The following is a 23013-nucleotide window of genomic DNA, read 5'->3' on the forward strand; positions in this document are numbered from 1 at the left end:
ATAAAATAGTTTCTTAATCTCTTTGAATTAGAATTTTTCAATACTAGACATGTAAAACAATACGGAAGACACTGGATGCTGAAGTTGGTATAACATCGTAAGAACTAATTTAAAGTTTTATCTTTAATCGGGACAGAGTATTCTCATTTATTTGCTTTATATTAGTAAAAGTTTTGAACCTGAACCTACGTGGTAAATGTATATTATCATAATCTTTTTTGTATCTGTGGAGTTCCATGTTACATTTATTTGAAGGATTCTGCTACTAAAAACAAGCTTAAAAACCACTGCAGTTGTTAATTCTGCCTCATTTTCAGGTTTAAATTTGCATTGTGAAATTTATACTAGGCATTGTTCCTGGAATTCCAGTAACTGCTGCAGTTTGAATTGCTTCCAGTAGATTGGCTATCATCAAAGATGACCAATTGAAAGCAGAAATAATGGGAGCTAATCAGTATTTTGATCCATGAAAAAAAAATTAAACAGATTTAACTGTATCATATACAGGATTAGGAGTAATTCACTGCCTTATATGACTCTTTATGTGTAATAGATGATAAATATTTTTTCTATAAACCTGAATTGAAATAGCTTTACTTATCAAAGTTGCTAGTTCAAACAAAAATTATTTAATCAGGGACTTCCCTGGTGGCTCAGTGGTTAAGAATCCGCCTGCCAATCAGGGGTCATGGGTTCGAGCCCTGGTCCGGGAAGATTCCACATGCCGTGGAGCAACTAAGCCGGTGTACCACAACTACTGAGCCTGTGCTCTAGAGCCCACGTGCCACAACTACTGAAGCCTGCACACCGAGAGCCCATGATCCACAACAAGAGAAGCCACCACAATGAGAAACCTGTGCACCACAACGAAGAGTAGCCCCCACTCACCTCAACTAGAGAAAGTCTGTGCTCAGCAGCGAAGACCCAGTGCAGCCAAAGATAAATTAATTAATTAATTTTAAAAAATTATTTAATCAAACCTGGTCTTGTACCCCCATTCCTTAGTCTGTATTGAAGGACACTCTTTTGCCTAGGTCTCTTAGTGGCTTTTGTTCTTACACAGAGTAAAATGCCATAGCCCCTCCCCCTATCTGGATAGTGGATAGTCACATTGTTCCCTTGCAGGCATCTTCAGGTCTCTGCTCAAAAGTCACCTCAGCCATTGAACTTTCTTTCATCTCCATGTATAAAGTAATCCTTTCCCAACTCCCCTTGTCCTACTTCCTTGATTTATTTTTCTCCCTAGCACTAATTTTCTGACCTAGTATACATTTACATGTTTATTTGCTTATTTTCTGTTTTTCCTTATTAGAATGTAAGTTCATAAGTCTTTATTTTGTCTCCTGCTGTATCACTAGCACATTGAGTGGTGCCTAGCACATTGAACAGGTGCTAGTGGGTGCTCAGTAAACATTTGACTGTTTGAATGTTGAATTTTCTTTCCTGCTCTTTCTGAAAGTTCTGGTTAGATTATAACAGTGTCTTCATATTTCTGGATGTATCATCTACAATAATTTTGAGTACCTGTGTTCCCCTTGGACATTTGTAAATCTGTATTTTTTATTTTTATCATGAGTTTAAACAGTTGTAAATGGTATGATTTTTTGTATATAGTAAATGTTGTTGTGTTTGAATAGAATTGTTATGACACTTCTAAAAGTATCACAGTGATTCGATACCTATCAATGTTCATTTAAAACATACATGCACAAGTTCTTATTTACAGTCAGATATTATTCATTATTTTTTTTCTTTGAATGAGAATCTCTATTTTTTTTCTATTCCACTTTCTCCCATAGATTTCTCCTAATGTAATACTTTTATGTTTGAAATAATTATACTTGGAACAAAAATATGTAAATACTTTTTATGATAAAAACACTCAGCAAACTAGAAATAGAAGGGAACTTCCCTAACATGATAAAGGACATTTATGAAAATCTACAGCTAACCTTATACTTCATTATACATTATAAATTGTGAAAGACTGAAAGCTTTTCCCCTAAGATCAGGAACAAGACAAAGACACCAGATTTTGCTGCTACTAATCAATATTGCATTAGAAGTCCTAGCCAGAGCAATTGAGCAAGAGAAAGAAATAAAAAGCACCCACACTGATAAGAAGTAAACCTATTAATTTGCAGGTAACATGATTCCACAGATAGAATATGCTAAATATTCCTCATGCACCAGAAAACTAGTTATAAGTGAATTCAACAGAGTTGTAGATTTCAAGGTAAATATTTAAAAAATCAGTTGTGTTTTTTACACTAGCAATGAAAAATCTAAAAGGGAAATTTTAAAATTTCATTTACAGTAGCATCCAAAATGATAAAATACTGAGGGATAAATTAAACCAAGGAAACAGTACATTTGTACACTGAAAACTACAAAAAATTACAGGAAGAAATTCCAAGTTTATGGATTGCAAGACTTAATGTTGTTAAGATGGCCGTACCACCAAAGTGATCTGCAGATTCAGTGCAGTGCCTGTCAAAACTCCAAATGCCTTTCTTGCAGAAATGGAAAAGTTGAGCCTCAAATTCATATGGAATACAACAGGTTCCAAATAGCCAAAACCATACTGAGAAAGAAAAACAAATTTGGAGGACCCGCAGTTCATGATTCCAAAACTTACCATAAAGCTATAGTAACTAAAACTGTGGTATTAGCATAAGGATAGATGTATAGATCAGTCAATGGAATAGGATTGAGATCTCAGAAGTAAACCCATACATCTGTGGCCAGTTGATTTTCTATAAGGGTGCCAAGATCATTCAGTGAGAGAAAGATAGTCTCTTCAACAAGGTCTGTGACAAGTGGATATATCCACATGTAAAGGAACGAAGCTGGGCCCCTGCCTCACTCCATATACAGAAATTAACTTGGATCAAAGACCGAAATTAAAGTCTTTGACCTAAAACTATAAAACTCAGAAAATACATAAAGGTAAGTCTTCATGACCTCATATCTAGAAATGGATTCTTTTGCTATAACACCAAAAGCACAAGCAACAGAAGAAAAAAATAGACAAATTGGAATTCATTAAAATTAAAAGCTTTTGTGTATCAAAGGATATTATCAAGAAAATGAAAAGATAACCTATGGAATGGGAGAAAATATTTGCAAATTATATATCTGATAAGGGTTTACTATCAGAATATATAAAGTACTCATATAACTTAACAATAAAAAGACAGCTGAATGGATAGAAGACATCAATAGACATTTCTCCAAAGGAGATATACAAATGGCCAAAAAACACATGAAAAGATATTCAACTTCATTGGTCATTAAGGAAATGCAAATCAAAATCATAATGAGATGCTCTTTCAACAGGTCCAACAGATTGGCTATAATCAAAAAATTGGAAGATAACAAGTGTTGATAAGGATGTGGAGAAATAGGAACACTTGTACATTGCTTGTGGGAATGTAAAATGGTGAAGCCCCTTTGAAAAAAAGTTTTGGAGTTCCTCAAAAATATAAAATAGAACTATCATATGACCCAGCAATTCCACTCCTAGGTTTATACCCAAAAGAATTGAAAATAGGTACTCAAACAAATACTTGTATACAGATGTTCATAGCAGCACTATTCACAGTAACCAAAACATGGAAGCAACCCAAATGTCCATCACTGGGTGAATGGATAAACAATTTGTGTTGTATGTACACTCAATGTAATATTATTCAGCCATAAAAAATGTTGATACATGGTACAATATAGATGAACCTCAAAACCACTATACTAAATGAAAGAAGCCAGACACAAAAGGCCATATATTATATGATTTCTTTTCTATTAAATATCTAAAATAAGCATATCAAAAGACATAAAAGCAAATTAGTTGTTGCCAGGGAATGGGAGGGAGGATGGTCATAGGGGAAGATTATTTATAGGTTATAGTGTGTTCTTCTGACATATTGAAAAATTTCTGAGACTATAGGGAGTTGGTGATTGCACAACATTGTAAAGGCACTAAATGCCACTGAATTGTACATTTTAAAATGGCTAAGTAGGGCTTCCCTGGTGGTGCAGTGGTTAAGAATTCGCCTGCCAAAGCAGGGGACACAGATTCAAGCCCTGGTCCAGGAAGACCCCACATGCTGCGGAGCAACTAAGCCCATGTGCCACAACTACTGATCCTGCGCTCTAGAGCCCATGTGCCACAACTGCTGAGCCTGTGTGCCACAGCTACTGAAGCCCTTGTGCCTAGAGCCCATGCTCCACAACAAGAGAAGCCACCACAATGAGAAGCCTGCACACCGCAACAAAGAGTAGCCCCCACTCGCCACAACTAGAGAAAGCCTGCACACAGCAATGAAGACCCAAAGCAACCAAAATTTAAAAATAAATAAATAAATAGCATTTATTTTAAAAATGGCTAAGTATAGTTATGTGAATTTCACTTAAAAAATATATATTTAAACCTAACATTAACTTTTAAAATTGTATAACCATACAGTTTTAAGTGCTTTAATATTTCAGCTGGGTGGAGTTATTAGAGTTGATGAATAATAAATATTTTACAGATTTTGTTAAGTAATGATTTTAAAGTCATTAAATACATTTTAAGGATATGAATATTTTAATGCCATTTAGTTCATGTATTCATGGATGAATGCTAAAGGGTTAGCATCAATTCCATTCCTGTTTTATTATTTTTTACCTTAAATCCCACAACCATTGTTTATTGTAAAGGTGAACCCTGATCCTCATGATGGGCTTATTGGTAGGATTTCTGGTAGTAATTGCAGACACCAGGGTCTCCAAATGTTTGAATTTGCGGCTACTAGCAATGTCCAGTCATACAGGATGAGGATGTCTTTGATCTTTTTGGAAGCCTATCCACATATTTCTGATAGTAAGATCACCAGGTCTTTGGAGGTGGACTGGTGGATTGCAAAAGCTGGGCTGCGTGACCACCACCCTTCACACAGACACCGAGGTCCATGCCAGCAAATTGCTCCTTGTCCAGAAGCAGAACTGGTACCAGTAACTTGTATTGTAGCTGTATTGTAGCTGTGCATGGTTGGATCATCTCTGGGGGTAACCCATTCACCTAAGGAGCCAGTGTGCCATGGCTGTGGTCATCTTCTTGTGTCTGAAGGCCTGCGCCAACTGCAGAGGGTCCTTGGATGGCATGGCTGTGATGTAGAGAAGACAGCCTCATCATGAGGCACCTCAACTAGGAGAAAGCCCTATTTTATGTTTTATTAGACTCAAATGATGAGAAACATTGTTAATATAAATAAGTAGATGGTAGTAGAAAGGATTTTTCTGTGTCAGTGTCACTTAGTTTTTTGAACTTCTGTGTCATATGCCAAAAAGCAATAATTGATTAAATGTAAAATTTAGTTTTAATGATTTATCAGCTGATAACTCAGATTTTCCTTCATTTTTGAAACTGAAGAATTAGAAAGAAATGCATAAGAATTTGGTAATCATTAGAGTCATTCACTACTTTTTCAACACCTAAAGCAGTATTTCTAGTTGGCCCTATGTTTAGTGCTTCAGAGGTTTTTGCCTCTCAGGGAAACCTATCATGGTAAGAAGAGACACATAGGTTAGAGGAATATATTTCTTTTGTAAAATGAAAAAGTGTAATTGTTAAAGGGGAGAAGGAAAAGGTGAATTCTTATCACACAGAGCAGTTTTTTAAAAATAATTATGTATAGAAATTGAAAATCTTCTGATGCCCATAAAACCTTTCTATGCCCATGGCACCTCATGAAAAATTTTTATATACCTGCAGGGTACTGAACTTTCTTGGAGAGCTTGTATAAAGTGCTTCATACTGCCTTCAGATAGGAATCTTTGAATAGTTTGAGACTTCTATGTACTGTGAATAAAAAGATGGGAAAAAAAACAGAATTTGACCAGAGAAGAAACTAAAAAAAAAGAATTTGGCCCTAAGGCTGTTTCTTTCAAAATAGGTTTATATTATTTCTAGCTTGTGTCAGGAATAAATGTAGAATTAATATAAAATTCTTTAAATGTGGTGAATTGGGGGTATTGACTTATAATTCCTTTTGTAAAATTTTTCCCAGGTCAATGAATGGTCATTGAAGATAAGAAAGGAAATGAGAGTTGTTGACAGGCAAATAAGAGGTAAATTATTATTTTACATCTCCTATTCTTTATCTTGGTGTATTTTGCATTAGTTCATAAAAGTAAACTGTATCTACATCTATAAAACATAGTTTATATTAATTATTTATGGCTGCCCTAATTATTTGCTTTCTAATTATAGTAAGAAAAACAAGATATAATCAACTCAAAAATCTTCACATTTGATAAGAACTAAAATCTTTCCTCCAGCCTGGAATTGAGCTACTCAAGGGGGAAAGGCCATATTCATTCATCTGTGATTTCCTAGAGTCCAGATTACTGTTGGAAACAAAGCAGGCACTCACATTCTGTGGTAGACAGAATAATGGCCTCCCAAAGATGTCCACGTCCTAATTCCCAGAACCTGTGAATATGTTACCTTACATAGCAAAAAGGAACTTGCAGATTTGATTAAATTAAGGATCTTGAGGTGGGGAGGTTAATCCTGGGCTATCTGGGTGGGCTTATAAGAGTCCTTATAAGAGGGAGGCAGTATGTTGAGAAAAAGTGAGAGAAAAGGAGATGTGACCACAGAACCAGATGTTAGAGTGCTATGCTTTGAAGATGGAGGAAGAAGACACAAGCTAAGGAATGCAGTTGACCTCTAGAAATTAGAAAAGACAAGGAAATGGATTCTTCCCTGAAGCTTCCAGAAGAAACGCAGCCCTGCCAACACCTGGATTTTAGACTTTTTTGTTTTTGTTTTTTAATATTTATTGGGCTGTGCCGGGTCTTAGTTGCGGCACACAGGATCTTCGTTGCCGCATGCAGGATCTTTTAGTCGCGGCATGCGGGCTCTTAGTTTGTGGCATATGGGATCTAGTTCCCCAACCAGGGATCGAATCCGGGCCCCCTGCTTTGGGAGCGTGGAGTCCCAACCGCTGGACCACCAGGGAAGTCCTGATTTTAGACTTCTGATCACCACAATTAAAGAATAAATTTTTGTTGTTTTAAGCCATTTAAAAAAAAAAAGTAAAATCTCTTCCTACTTACAAAGAAATGGTTTTGTGGAATTCAAATTAAATAAATTGTATGTAAGGAATGCAGTTCCATTTTCACTACAGTTTATCTTAGCATGGCTGTAAATTGAGCAAAATATGTTTCTAAATAAAGTTGATTATTGTTGAGTACTACTTAAAACTAAGGTGACTTGCAAAGTAACATTTAAAACTTTTATGATTTTTAACACTTTCATGATTGGAGAAAAATTAATAACAGAGGTATCACAATATCACTCCTTTTAAAAAAGAATTAGAATAGCAATATAGGGGTAGGGAAGTAAAAGGTACAAACTATTAGGTATAAAATAAGCTACAAGGATATATTGTATAACATGGGGAATATAGCCAATATTTTATAATAACTGTAAATGGAGTAAAGCCTTTACAAATTGTGAATCACTATGTTGTACATCTGTAACTTACATAATATTGTACAGCAACTATACTTCAATTAAAAAATAAAAGTGGAAAAAATACTTGTAAATAAGATATTCCAAAAGTAAATAAATAAAAAATAATTACAGAGGGGAATTACATTCATAGCCATGATGGAGTAATGGTTATGGATTTGAACTTGCACTCCATTGTAAATAAAGAAAAAACTGGACAAAAGCTGTGAAACGTCTGTTTTCAAACATTGGATAACTGTCAGTGCAGGATTTTGATCAGTGAGAAAAGGGAAACAAAAGGAGAGAGCCCTAATATGGTCCTCATTTTCTGCCTAGGGAGACTTTCTGGGTCATAGCATGTGGAAGCAGATTCCAAGCAGAGTGTGGTGTTCTCACTGAGTTGAGGAGAAAGAGACTAGGGTTCAGGGAGGCTGCAGTGGCTGGAACTTGTGGGACAGAGTATCAGAACAAGAACAATATCCAAAGAAAAAGCTGTAAATATCCGCACAGGGTCCCATTGAGTCTTTAGCTGACTATTAAGTTGTGCATACTTAGAATGAGATTTTAGGAGGCTAGGCAAAGAACAGTTACTGGGGACAGAACAACTACCAGGAGGAGGCTATAAGCTAAACAATTCCCAGAGTTAACAGAGGATTGAGAGATGGTAGAGTTCTGACCAGACACAGTAAAGAGACTTTGTTGAATATCTAGGGCATTCAATAGAGACTGCAGAAGGGTCATGCCTTTATATTAAGGTGAAAGTAGCCCTAGCTTAAAGGCTACCATAAGCCCACACCAACAAAGCTTAAAAACAAATCTGCTACTGTATACACAGGAACTCTGCTCAATGCTCTGTGGTGACCTAAATGGGAAGGAAATCCAAAAAAGAGGGGATATATATATATATAGAGAGAGAGAGAGAGAGAGAGAGAGCTGATTCACTTTGTTGTACAGTAGAAACTAACACAACATTGTAAAGCAACTATACTCCAATAAAAATTAATTTAAAAAAATAAAATAAAAATAAATAAAAATTAAAATAAGTCTTGAAAGCTGAACAACCAAAATAAAGCTGAACATTCTTTAAAGCTCTTTAAAGCTGAACTACCAAAATTGCAGATACCCAAAAATGAAACATTTAGAGTGTTCAACATCCAATGAAAAGTTACTAGGAAAGTGTGACCCAAAATCAAGAGAAAAATCAGGAAATATAAATAGACCCAGAAAAAAAATAGATGATCAAATGAATAAGCAGACAGGGATTTTAAACAGCTATTATAAATATGTTGAGGGATTTAGAGGAAAACATAATGAACATATGTTTCAAAGGAAAACATGAACATAATGAAGAGGTAAATAGAAGATATTGAAAAGAACAAAGTAGGACTTAGATGAAAGATCTAGAATGAAGTGAAGTAAAATGAAAGCTTCACTGAATGGGTTGAACAAGCAGATTATACACTACAGAAAACAAGATCAGTGAAATCAAAGATAGTAATACAAACTATCCAAACTGCAGTACTGAGAGAAAAAAAAAAAAAAAAAAAAAAGTCAAATGATCCAGCATGTAATTTGAGTCTCAGAAGGAAGAGAGTCCAGAAAGGATCACATGATATAATAGCTGATGAAAACTGTAAACCCACAGATCCAAGGAACTCCAATTTCAAACAGGATAAACACAAAGAAAACCTTGCCAGGATGTATCATAATCAAATTACTGAAAGGTAACAATAAAGAGATAAAACAGTCTGAGGAAAGGGTAATGATTAAAATTTTATTATCAGAAACAATACGAACCAAAACATCTTTGATATGATAAAAGAAAAATCCCCATGTTATTCTAGAATTCTCTGTCCAATGAAAACAGCATTCAAAGGTGAAGTAAAGATACTTGTATACAAAAGCCAAGAGAATTTGTTGCCAGTAGGTGTACAGTACGAGAAATGTTAAAGGAAGTTGTAAGCTGAAGGAAAATCATACCAGATACAATTTTGGATTTACCCAGAGGAATGAAGCATGCTGGAAATTATAAGTATGTAAATAAATATAATGTTTTTCTCTTTTAAAAGTTTCTTTTTAGTAATTATTGACTGTTTAAAGTAAAAACAATAATGTGGGGCATAAAACATATGTAGAACTAAGCAGTATGACAATAATAGCACAAACAGTTGATTAATGTCATCTTTAGAAACCACATAAATTCTGTTAGTGTCTCACAAACCTTGTTTATTCCTGTTTTGTGCTTTGCTTATTGTAAACCTTCTCACATCCGTAGCTCACTTATCTGGTTAAATGATCTTCAAGCTCTGTCTTTCTCCTCATGTTTCCTGTTATTTCTCATTCATAGCAATTTATTAGTTAACTAACTAACTAACATGATATCAGAAAAATAATAGTTGGTTTTGGAGTCCTTACACTACCAGATTTAAACCATCACTGCTATCAATTAGCCACCTGTCCCTATTAAAATTCTTTGAATCTAACAGAACTGTACTGACAATTAAATCTGTGAATGTATGTAAAATGTTTAGGACAGTACTTGGCATATAGTAGACAATTTACTACATTGATGGTGTTACCAAAAAAGGAGGGTGGGGGTTACTTTAGACAAAGTATAACTTTGAAATAATGTGATTGCTTTAAATGTTACTTGCATATGAAGGTTTACCACTGCAACACTTTCAAAGTCTTTCATTTGGTTTTTTTGTGTTTTTGTTTGTTTTTTTTCTTTAGATTACACAGCTTTATTTACTCTTTGATTTGAATTTTATTTTATTTCTTTATTTTTATACAGCAGGTTCTTATTAGTTACCTATTTTATACATATTAGTGTATATGTCAATCCCAATCTCCCAGTTAATCACACCACCACCCCACCCCCCGCTTTCCCCTCTTAGTGTCCATATGTTTGTTCTCTACATCTGTGTCTCTATTTCTGCCTTACAAACCGGTTCATCTGTACCATTTTTCTAGATTCCACATATATGTGTTAATATACGATATTTGTTTTTCTCTTTCTTACTTACTTCACTCTATGACAGTCTCTAGGTCCATCCACATCTCTAGAAATGACCTAGTTTCATTCCTTGTTATGGCTGAGTAATATTCCATTGTATATATGTCCCACATCTTCTTTATCCATTCATCTGTCAATGGACATTTAGGTTGCTTCCATGACCTGGCTATTGTAAATAGTGCTGCAATGAACATTGGGGTGTATGTGTCTTTTTGAATTACAGTTTTTTGTGGGTATATGCCCAGTAGTGGGATTGCTGGGTCATATGGTAATTCTATTTTTAGGTTTTTAAGGAACCTCCATACTGTTCTCCATAGTGGCTGTATCAATTTACATTCCCACCAACAGTGCAAGAGGGTTTCCTTTTCTCCACACCCTCTCCAGCATTTGTTGTTTGTAGATTTTCTGATGATGCCCATTCTAACTGGTGTGAGGTGATAGATACCTCATTGTAGTTTTGATTTGCATTTCTCTAGTAATTAGTGATGTTGAGCATCTTTTCATGTGCCTCTTGACCATCTGTGTGTCTTCTTTGGAGAAATGTCTATTTAGGTCTTCTACCCATTTTAGAATTGGGTTGTTTGCTTTTCTCATATTGAGCTGCATGAGCTGTTTATATATTTTGGAGATTGATCCTTTGTCCGTTGATTCGTTTGCAAATATTTTCTCCCATTCTGAGGGTTGCCTTTTCGTCTTTTATATGGTTTCCTTTGCTGTGCAAAAGCTTTGAAGTTTCATTAGGTCCCACTTGTTTATTTTTGTTTTTATTTCCATTACTCTGGGAGGTGGGTCAAAAAAGATCTTGCTGTGATTTATGTCAAAGAGTGTTCTTCCTTTGTTTTCCGCTAAGAGTTTTATACTGTCCGGTTTTACATTTAGGTCTTTAATCCATTTTGAGTTTATTTTTCTGTGTGGTTGTTAGGGAATGTTCTAATTTCATTCTTTTACGTGGAGCTGTCCAGTTTTCACAGCCCCACTTATTGAAGAGACTGTCTTTTCTCCATTGTATATCCTTGCCTCCTTTGTCATAGATTAGTTGACCATAGGTGCGTGGGTTTATCTCTGGACTTTCTATCCTGTTCCGTTGATCTATATTTCTGTTTTTGTGCCAGTACCATATTGTCTTGCTTACTGTAGCTTTGTAGTATAGTCTGAAGTCAGGGAGTCTGATTCCTCCAGGTCTTTTTTTTTCCCTCAAGATTGCTTTGGCTATTGGTGTTTTGTGTCTCCATACAAATTTTAAGATTTTTTGTTCAAGTTCTGTAAAAAATGCCATTGCTAATTTGATAGGGATTGCATTGAATCTGTAGATTGCTTTGAGTAATATAGTCATTTTCACAATATCGATTCTTCCAATCCAAGAACATGGTATAGCTCTCCATCTGTTTGTATCATCTTTAATTTCTTTCATCAGTGTCTTATAGTTTTCTGCATACAGGTCTTTTGTCTCCCTAGGTAGGTTTATTCCTAGGTATTTTATTCTTTTTGTTGCAGTGGTAAATGGGAGTGTTTCCTTAATTTCTCTTTCGGATCTTTCGTTGTTAGTGTATAGGAATGCAAGAGATTTCTGTGCATTAATTTTGTATCCTACAACTTTACCAAATTCATTGATTAGCTCTAGTAGTTTTCTGGTGGCATCTTTAGGATGCTCTATGTATAGTGTCATGTCATCTGCAGGCAGTGACAGTTTTACTTCTTCTTTTTCAATTTGTATTCCTTTTATTTCTTTTTCTTCTCTGATTGCCATGGCTAGGACCTCCAAAGGTATGTTGAATAATAGTGACGAGAGTGGACATCCTTGTTTTGTTCCTGATCTTAGAGGAAATACTTTTAGTTTTTCAACATTGAGAATGATGTTGCTGTGGGTTTGTCATATATGGCCTTTGTTATGTTGAGGTAGGTTCCCTCTATGCCCACTCTCTGGAGAGTTTTTTCATAAACGGGGGTTGAATTTTGTCAAAAGCTTTTCCTGCATCTATTGAGATGACCGTATGGTTTTTATTCTTCAGTTTGTTAATATGGTGTATCACATTGATTGATTTGTGTATGTTGAAGAATCCTTGCATCCCTGGGATAAATCCCACTTGATCGTGGTGTATGATCCTTCTAATGTGTGTTAGATTCTGTTTGCTAGTATTTTGTTGAGGATTTTTGCATCTATATTCATCAGTGATATTGGTCTGTAATTTCCTCTTTTTGTAGTGTCTTTGTATGGTTTTGGTATCAGGGTGATGGTAGCCTCGTAGAATGAGTTTGGGAGTGTTTCTTCCTCTGCAATTTTTTTAGAAGAGTTTGAGAAGGATGGGTGTTAGCTCTTCTCTAAATGTTTGATAGCATTTACCTGGGAAGCCATCTGGTCCTGGAATTTTCTTTGTTGGAAGATTTTAAATCACAGTTTCAATTTCATTACTTGTGATTAGTCAGTTCATATTTTCTATTTCTTCATGGTTCAGTCTTGGAAGGTCATACATTTCTAAGAATTTGTCCATTTCTTCCAGGTTGTCCACTTTATTGGCAAGAGTTGCTTGTAGTAGACTCTTATGCTTTGTATTTCTGCAGTGTCCATTGTAACTTCTCCTTTTTCATTTCTAATTTTAATTGATTTGAGTCCTCTCCCTCTTTTTCTTGATGAGTGTGGCTAAAGGTTTATCAATTTTGTTTATCTTTTCACAGAACCAGCTTTTAGTTTTATTGATCTTTGCTATTGTTTTCTTTGTTTCTATTCCATTTATTTCTGCTCTGATCTTGATTTCTTTCCTTCTGCTAACTTTTGGGATTTTTTGTTCTGCTTTCTCTAGTTCCTTTAGGTGTACGGTTAGATTGTTTATTTGAGATTTTTCTTGTTACTTTTTTTTTTTTTTTTTTTAGAAATTTCATGTAATGTCTGAAACATTTATATTAACATATTTCCATACAAATAACCCAATGAAAGTTCAGTATTAGTTGTTTTGTTTGTTTTTTTATACTGCAGGTTCTTATTAGTCATCAATTTTATACACATCAGTGTATACATGTCAATCCCAATCACACAATTCAGCACACCACCATCCCCACCCCACCAGTTTTTCCCCCTTGGTGTCCATATGTCTGTTCTCTACATCTGTGTCTCAACTTCTGCCTTGCAAACCTGCTCATCGGTACCATTTTTCTGGATTCCACATACATGCGTTAATATACGATATTTGTTTTTCTCTTTCTGACTTACTTCACTCTGTATGACAGTCTCTAGATCCATCCACGTCTCAACAAATGACTCAATTTCGTTCCTTTTTATGGGGGAGTAATATTCCATTGTATATATGTACCACAACTTCTTTATCCATTCATCTGTCGATGGGCATTTAGGTTGCTTCCATGACCTGGCTATTGTAAATAGTGCTGCAATGAACATTGGGGTGCATGTGTCTTTTTGAATTATCGTTTTCTCTGGGTATACGCCCAGTAGTGGGATTGCTGGATCATATGGTAAATCTATTTTTAGTTTTTTAAGGAACCTCCATAGTGGCTGTATCAATTTACATTCCCACCAACAGTGGAAGAGGGTTTCCTTTTCTCCACACCCTCTCCAGCATTTGTTGTCTGTAGATGTTCTTATGATGCCCATTCTAACTGGTGTGAGGTGATACCTCATTGTAGTTTTGATTTGCATATCTCTAATAATTAGTGATGTTGAGCATCTTTTCATGTGCTTCTTGGCCATCTGTATGTCTTCTTTGGAGAAATGTCTATTTAGGTCTTCTGCCCATTTTTGGATTGGGTTGTTTCTTTCTTTAATATTGAGCTGAGTGAGCTGTTTATATATTTTGGAGATTAATCCTTTGTCCGTTGATTCATTTGCAAATATTTTCTCCCATTCTGAGGGTTGTCTTTTCATCTTATTTATGGTTTCCTTTGCTGTGCAAAAGCTTTGAAGTTTCATTAGGTTCCATTTGTTTATTTTTGTTTTTATTTCCATTACTCTAGGAGGTGGATCAAAAAAGATCTTGCTGTGATTTATGTCAAAGAGTGTTCTTCCTATGTTTTCCTCTAAGAGTTTTATAGTGTCCGGTCTTAACATTTATGTCTTGAATCCATTTTGAGTTTATTTTTGTGTATGGTGTTACGGAGTGTTCTAAGTTTATTCTTTTACATGTAGCTGTCCAGTTTTCCCAGCACCACTTATTGAAGAGACTGTCTTTTCTCCATTGTATATCCTTGCCTCCTTTGTCATAGATTAGTTGACCATAGGTGCGTGGGTTTATCTCTGGGCTTTCTATCTTGTTCCACTGATCTATGTTTCTGTTTTTGTGCCAGTACCATATTGTCTTGATTACTGTAGCTTTGTAGTATAGTCTGAAGTCAGGGAGTCTGATTCCTCCAGCTGCGTTTTTTTCCCTCAAGACTGCTTTGGCTATTCGGGGTCTTTTGTGTCTCCATACAAATTTTAAGATGATTTGTTCTAGTTCCGTAAAAAATGACATTGGTAATTTGATATGGATTGCATTGAATCTGTAGATTGCTTTGAGTAATATAGTCATTTTCACAATATTGATCCTTCCAATCCAAGAACATGGTCTATCTCTCCATCTGTTGGTATCATCTTTAATTTCTTTCATCAATGTTTTATAGTTTTCTGCATACAAGTCTTTTGTTTCCCTAGGTAGGTTTATTCCTAGGTATTTCATTCTTTTTGTTGCAGTGGTAAATGGGAGTGTTTCCATAATTTCTCTTTCAGATTTTTCATCATTAGTATATAGGAATGCAAGAGATTTCTGTGCATTAATTTTGTATCCTGCAACTTTACCAAATTCATTGATTAGCTCTAGTAGTTTTCTGGTGGCATTTTTAGGATTCTCTATGTATAGTATCATGTCATCTGCAAACAGTGACAGTTTTACTTCTTATTTTCCAATTTGTATTCCTTTTATTTCTTTTTCTTCTCTGATTGCCGTGGCTAGGACTTCCAAAACTATGTTGAATAATAGAGACAAGAGTGGACATCCTTGTCTCGTTCCTGATCTTAGAGGAAATGCTTCCAGTTTTTCACCATTGAGAATGATGTTTGCTGTGGGTTTGTCATATATGGCCTTTATTATGTTGAGGTAGGTTCCCTCTATGCCCACTTTCTGGAGAGTTTTTATCATAAGTGGATGTTGAATTTTGTCAAAAGCTTTCTCTGCATCTATTGAGATGATCATATGGTTTTTATTCTTCAATTTGTTAATATGGTGTATCACATGGATTGATTTGTGTATATTGAAGAATCCTTGCATCCCTGGGATAAATCCCACTTGATCGTGGTGTATGATCCATTTAATGTGTTGTTGTATTCTGTTTGCTAGTATTTTGTTGAGGATTTTTGCATCTATGTTCATCAGTGATATTGGTCTGTAATTTTCTTTTTTTGTAGTATCTTTGTCTGGTTTTGGTATCAGGGTGATGGTGGCCTCATAGAATGAGTTTGGGAGTGTTCCTTCCTCTGCATTTTTGGATGAGTTTGAGAAGGATGAGTGTTAACTCTTCTCTAAATGTTTGATAGAATTCACCTGTGAAGCCATCGGGTCCTGGAATTTTCTTTGTTGGAAGATTTTTAATCACGGTTTCAATTTCATTACTTGTGATTGGTCTGTTCATATTTTCTATTTCTTCCTGGTTCAGTCTTGGAAGGTTATACCTTCCTAAGAATTTGTCCATTTCTTCCAGATTGTCCATTTCATTGGCATAGAGTTGCTTGTAGTAGTCTCTTAGGATGCTTTGTATTTCTGCGGTGTCTGTTGTAACTTCTCCTTTTTCATTTCTAATTTTATTGATTTGAGTCCTCTCCCTCTTTTTCTTGATGAGTCTGACTAATGGCTTATCAATTTTGTTTATCTTCTCAAAGAACCAACTTTTAGTTTTATTGATCTTTGCTATTGTTTTCTTTGTTTGTATTTCATTTATTTCTGCTCTGATCTTTATGATTTCTTTCCTTCTGCTAACTTTGGGTTTTGTTTGTTCTTCTTTCTCTAGTTCCTTTAGGTGTAAGGTTAGATTGTTTACTTGAGATTTTTCTTGTTTTTTGAGGTAGGCTTTTACTGCTATAAACTTCCCACTTAGAACTGCTTTTGCTGCATCCCATAGGTTTTGGATCGTCGTGTTTTCATTGTCATTTGTCTTTAGGTATTTTTTGATTTCCTCTTTGATTTCGTCAGTGATCTCTTGGTTATTTAGTAACGTATTGTTTAGCCTCCATGTGTTTGTGTGTTTTACGTTTTTTTTCCCTGCAATTTATTTCTAATATCGTAGCGTTGTGGTCAGAAACACATGCTGTTTTCGGATGGAATGTCCTATAAATATCAATTAAATCTATTTGGTGTGTTATGTCATTTAAAGCTTTTGTTTCCTTATTTTTCCGTCTGGATGATCTGTCCATTGGTTTAAGTGAGGTGTTAAAGTCCCCCACTATTATTGTGTTACTTTTGATTCCTTCTTATAGCTGTTAGCATTTGCCTTGTGTATTGAGGTGCTCCTATGTTGGGTGCATATATATTTATGATTATTGTATCTTCTTCTTGGGTTGATCCCTTGATCATTATGTAGTGTCCTTCCTTGTCTCTTGTAACATTCTTTATTTTAAATTTTGTTTTATCTGATATGAGTATTGCTATTGCAGCTTTCTTTTGATTTCCATTTGCATGGAATATCTTTTTCCATCCCATTTGCATGGATATCTTTTTCCATCACTTTCAGTCTATATGTTCCCCTAGTTGTGAAGTGGGTCTCTTGTAGAGAGCATATATATGGGTCTTGTTTTTGTATCCATTCAGTGAGCCTGTGTCTTTTGGTTGGAGCATTTAATCCATTCACATTTAAGGTAATTATTGATATGTATGTTCCTGTTACCATATTCTTAATTGTTTTGGGTTTGTTTCTGTAGGTGCTCTTCTTCTCTTGTGTTTCCTACTTAGAGAAGTTCCTTTAGCATTTGTTGTAGAGCTGGTTTGGTGGTGCTGAATTCTCTTAACTTTTGCTTGTCTGTAAAGCTTTTGATTTCTCCATCAAATCTGAATGAGATCCTTGCCAGGTAGAGTAATCTTGGTTGTAGGTTCTTCCCTTTGATCACTTTAAATATATCATGCCACTCCCTTCTGGCTTGTAGAGTTTCTGCTGAGAAATCAGCCGTTAACCTTATGGGAGTTCCCTTGTATGTTATTTGTCATTTTTCCCTTGTTGCTTTCAATAATTTTTCTTTGTCTTTAATTTTTGTCAGTTTGACTACCATGTGTCTTGGCATGTTTCTCCCTGGGTTTATCCTGCCTGGGACTCTCTGAGCTTCCTGGACTTGGGTGGTTATTTCCTTTCCCATATTAGGGAAGTTTTCAACTATAATCTCCAGATATTTTCTTGGGTGCTTTCTCTCTCTCTTCTCCTTCTGGGACCCTTATAATGCGAATGTTCATGCATTTGATGTTGTACCAGAGGTCTCTTAGGCTGTCTTCACTTCTGTTCATTCTTGTTTCTTTATTCTGTTCTGTGGCAGTGATTTCCACCATTCTGTCTTCCAGGTCACTTATCTGTTCTTCTGCCTCAGTTATTCTGCTATTGATTCCTTCTAGTGTACTTTTCATTTCAGTTATTGTATTGTTCATCTCTGTTTGTTTGTTCTTTAATTCTTCTAGGTCTTTGTTAAACATTTCTTGCATCTTCTCAGTCCTTGCCTCCATTCTTTTTGCGAGGTCCTGGGTCATCTTCACTATCACTATTCTTAATTCTTTTTCTGGGAGGTTGCCTATCTCCACTTCATTTAGTTGTTTTTCTATGGTTTTATCTTGTTCCTCCATCTTAGATATAGTCCTCTGTGTTTTCATTTTGTCTGTCTTTCTGTGATTGTGGTTTTTGTTCTGTGGGCTGCAGGATTGTAGCTCTTCTTTCTTCTGCTGTCTGCCCTGTGGTGGATGAGGCTATCTAAGAGGCTTGTGCAAGCTTCCTGATGGGAGGGACTGGTGGTGGGTAGAGCTGGGTGTTGCTCTGGTGGGCAGAGCTCAATAAAACTTTAATCTGCTTGTCTGCTGTTGGGTGGGGCTGAGTTCCCTCCCTGTTGGTTGTTTGGCCTGAGGCAGCCCAACACTGGAGCCTACAGCTCTTTGGTAAGGCTAATGGCAGACTCCGTGAGGGCTTACGCAAAGCAGTACTTCCCAGAACTTCTGCTGCCCGTGTCCTTGTCCCCGTGGTGAGCCACAGCTGCCCCCCGCCTCTGCAGGAGACACTCTGACACTAGCAGGTAGGTCTGGTTCAGTCTCCTATGGGGTCACTGCTCCTTCCCCCTGGGTCCTGATGTGCACACTACTTTGTGTGTGCCCTCCTACAGTGGAGTCTCTGTTTCCCCCAGTCCTGTCAAAGTCATGCAATCAAATCCCTCTAGACTTCAAAGTCTGATTCTCTGGGAATTCCTCCTCCCATTGCCGGACCCCCAGGTTGGGAAGTCTGACGTGGGGCTCAGAACCTTCACTCCAGTGGGTGGACTTCTGTGGTATAAGTGTTCTCCAGTTTGTGAGTCACCCATCCAGCGGTTATGGGATTTGATTTTTTTGTGATTGTGCCCCGCCTACCGTCTCATTGTGGCTTCTCCTTCATCTTTGGATGTGGGGTTTTTTTTTTGGTGAGTTCCAGTGTCTTCCTGTTGATGATTGTTCAGCAGTTAGTTGTGATTCTGGTGCTCTTGCAAGAGGGAGTGAGCACATGTCCTTCTACTCCGCCATCTTTTTTATTTATTTATTTATTTATTTAGACTGTGTTGGGTTTCACCGCTGCGCGCGGGCTTCTCATTGCGGTGGCCTCCCCCGCTGTGGAGCACCAGCCCCAGTTGCACGGGCCTCAGCAGCTGTGGCACACGGGCTTCAGCAGCCGTGGCATGCGGTCTCCAGAGCGTACTCCGCCATCTTGAACCAATCCTCATTTGGTTTTATATTAGCAGTCAAGGTGACTGCTATATTAAAGAATATATTACTGAAAAAAAAGAGTACCTGCAAGACTGTTCTATGCTCTTAGAAGTCAGGATATTGGTTTCCCTTGTTGGGGGCATGGTGAATTAGTAGGGACATAAAAGGACTTCATGTTATGTTGGTAATATTTTGTTTCTTCATGTGGTCCCTAGTTACATGGGTGTGTTTAATTTGTGACAGTTTATGTGGCTTTATGGTTATGTGTGTGATATATGTATGTACGTATGATATACTTCAGTAAAACATTTAAAGAAAAACAATAGTAACTTAAAGCAAAGTATAACTACAAGTAGTTCTTATCTTCTTATGGAGGACTCAAGGTAGTCCACATTTTTAGCTTTCAGCCAAATGTCACACATTTAGAGCACTCATGATAGGCAATACTGGAGTGAATTTAGAACATTCATTTTGCCCCTCTCCTCAAATGAACATAGTTAGCTTACGTTTTTACCCCCATGACTATAAAGGTAATAATACACACACTGATGCAGAAAAGTATAAATAAGAAAGTTAAAATCATTCTGAAATCCTACCACCCAGAGATAACAGCCACAAACATTTTGGTGATCATCCTTTCAGATACATTTTTGTCTGTATTTGTACTTACATATAAATACTTGTTTATAAATGAATCATAGTATTCTTGCCGCCATTTTATTTATTACATTAAAATATACATAATAGAAGTTGACCATTTAAGAAAAATTTTATTGAAGTATAGTTGATTTACAATGTTGTGTTAATTTCTGCTGTACAGCAAAGTGATTCAGTTATGTAGATATTCTTTTTCATATTCCTTTTCATTATGGTTTATCACAGGATATTGAATATAGTCTTCTGTGCTATACAGTAGAACCTTGTTGTTTATCCATTCTTTATATAATGGTTTGCATCTGCTAATCCCAAACTCCCAATCCTTCCCTCCCCCCACCCTCCTGGCAACCACAGGTGTGTTCTCTATGTCTGTGCGTCTGTTTCTGTTTCATAGATATGTTCATTTGTGTCATATTTTACATTCTACATATAAGTAATATCACATGTACATAAATTGATCATTTAAACCATTTTAAAATACAGAGTTCATTGACGTTAAGTACATTTACATTGCTGTGCAGCCATCACCACTATCCATCTCCTGAATTTTTCCTTCATCTCATATTGAAACTCTGTACCCATTAAACAGTAACTCTCCATTTTTCCTTCTCCACATTCCCTGGTAACCACCATTCTGCTTTCTGTCTCTATGTATAATTAGACTGTTCCAGGTACCTCGTATAAGTGTAATCCCAGTGTATTTGTCCCATTGTGTCTGGCTTATTTTACTTACCATAATGTTTTCATGACTCATTCATATTATAGAATGTATCAGAATTTCCTTCTTTTTATAAGACTGAATAACATTCCGTTGTATGTATATATATCATTTTGTTTATCTATTCATCTATCACTAGAAATTTGGGTTATTTCTACCTTTTGCTATTGTGAATAATGCTGTTATGAACATGAGTATACAAATATCTGTTCAAGCCCCTCCTTTCAGTCCTTCTGTGTATATACCCAAAAGTGGAATTGCTAGGTCAAGTGATAATTCTTTATTTAATTTTTGAGGAGCCACCATAGTGTTTGCCACAGCACTGCACTGTTTTACATTCCTAACATCAAGGGCTAAGACATTCAAAAGCAACCACACTTACAGGGGAATATAGGTGGTCACTGTGCATGCCCAGGGAAATACACAGGCTCTGAAAAGACCTGAGAAGGCTAACTTTACACCTCAGGATGATCTCCAGTACAGAGACACCATCCAGCAATAAAACAAAACAAAACAACCATATCAAACCCTGGGGAAGTGGAAGAATCTGGTTTCCAAAGTTATCATCTTAAAAAGTTTAAATCCAGTTTTCAGCAGTAACAACAACAAGATCACAAGGCATACAAAGAAACAGGAAAGTATGGCCCATTGAAAGGAAAAGAAATGAATAGAAAATGTCCCTGAAAAAGACCAGGTGACAGATTTACTAAATAAAGACTTTAAAACAATGATCTTAAAAATACGCAAAGAACTAAAGAAAGATGTGGACAAAGTCAAGAAAATGATGTATAAACAAAATGGAAGTATCAGTAAAGAGATAGAAAACATGAAAAAAAGCCAAAAAGAAATTCTGCAGCTGAAAAGTATAACTGAAATTTTAAAAATTGCTAGAGTTATTCAGAAGCCGATTTGAGCAGGCAGAAGAATTAGTGAACTTGAAAATAATACAGTTGAAATGTTCAAGTCTGAGGAACAGAAGGAAAAAAATTTGAAGCAAACAGAGCCTAAGGGACCTGTTGGACAGCATCAATTGGAGCAACATACATGTTGTGGGAGTCCCAGAAGGAAAGGAAAGAGAGAAGGGGGAAGAGAGAGTATTTGAAGAAATAAAGACAAAAACTTAACAAATTTCATAAAAAACATGAATATAATCATCCAAGAAAGTCCACACACTCTAACGTAGAATAAACTCAGAGACCCGTGCCAAGGCACATTATAATCGAACTATAGAAAGACAAAGAGAGAATGTTTAAAACAGGAAGAAATGACCTGCCACATACAAGGGATCCTGAATAAGATTTTCAGCAGATTTCTCATCAGAAATGTTGAGGGCCAGAAGACAGTGGGTTGATATATTCAAATGCTGAAAGAAGATACCTATACACCAAGAATCCTATACCCAGCAAAACAAAGGAGAAATTTTGACATTCCCACTTAAACAAAAGCTATGGGAGTTTGTTACCACTAGACCTGCCTGGGAAGAAGTGCTAAAGGGTGTCTGTACTTCAGGTTGAAATTAAAGGACAGTAGACAGTAACTGGAAACCATATGAAAAAATAAATACCTCCATTAAAGGTAAATACATGGGCAATTATAAAAGGTAATATTCTTGTAACTTCATTTTTTGTTTTCACATGATTTAGGAGGCATGTGCATTTTTTTTAAATTAGGCTATATTTTTGAACACATTAGTGCAGAAAGATGTGCTTTTGTGACATCAGAAGCTGTATGGGGATGGGGACAGAGCTGTATAGAAGTAAAGTTTTTGCATACTATTAAAGTTAAGCTCATATAAATTCAAATTAGTGTTATAACTTTAGGATATTAAGTGCATTCACCATGGTAATCACAAAGAAGGTAGATATAAATTATACACTAAAGCAAATGAAAAGGGACTTGAAGTTTCACCATAAGAAAAGAAACAGGGCTTCCCTGGTGGCGCAGTGGTTGAGAATCTGCCTGCCAACGCAGGGGACACGGGTTCGAGCCCTGATCTGGGAAGATCCCACATGCCGCAGAGCAGTTAGGCCCGTGAGCCACAACTGCTGAGCCTGTGCGTCTGGAGCTTGTGCTCTGCAACAAGAGAGGCCGTGACAGTGAGAGGCCCGTGCACTGCGATGAAGAGTGGCCCCTGCTCGCCGCAACTAGAGAAAGCCCTCGCACAGAAACGAAGACCCAACACAGCCAAAATAAATAAATAAATAAATAGCGTTCCCTTTAA

At 36.2% G+C, this 23013-nt stretch overlaps 1 protein-coding gene across 1 annotated transcript in view; it reads left to right on the top strand.

The window, feature by feature from the left end:
* CHMP3 (charged multivesicular body protein 3) overlaps positions 1-23013 on the top strand; it is a 70468-nt gene that overhangs the window by 17921 nt on the left and 29534 nt on the right. The window contains 1 exon segment of the mRNA XM_059942336.1: positions 6054-6114. Within this exon segment, the coding sequence (XP_059798319.1) occupies positions 6054-6114 (61 nt within the window).

This window comes from Balaenoptera ricei, chromosome 13 (assembly GCF_028023285.1).
Source record: "Balaenoptera ricei isolate mBalRic1 chromosome 13, mBalRic1.hap2, whole genome shotgun sequence".
NCBI classification, from domain to species: Eukaryota; Metazoa; Chordata; class Mammalia; order Artiodactyla; family Balaenopteridae; genus Balaenoptera; species Balaenoptera ricei.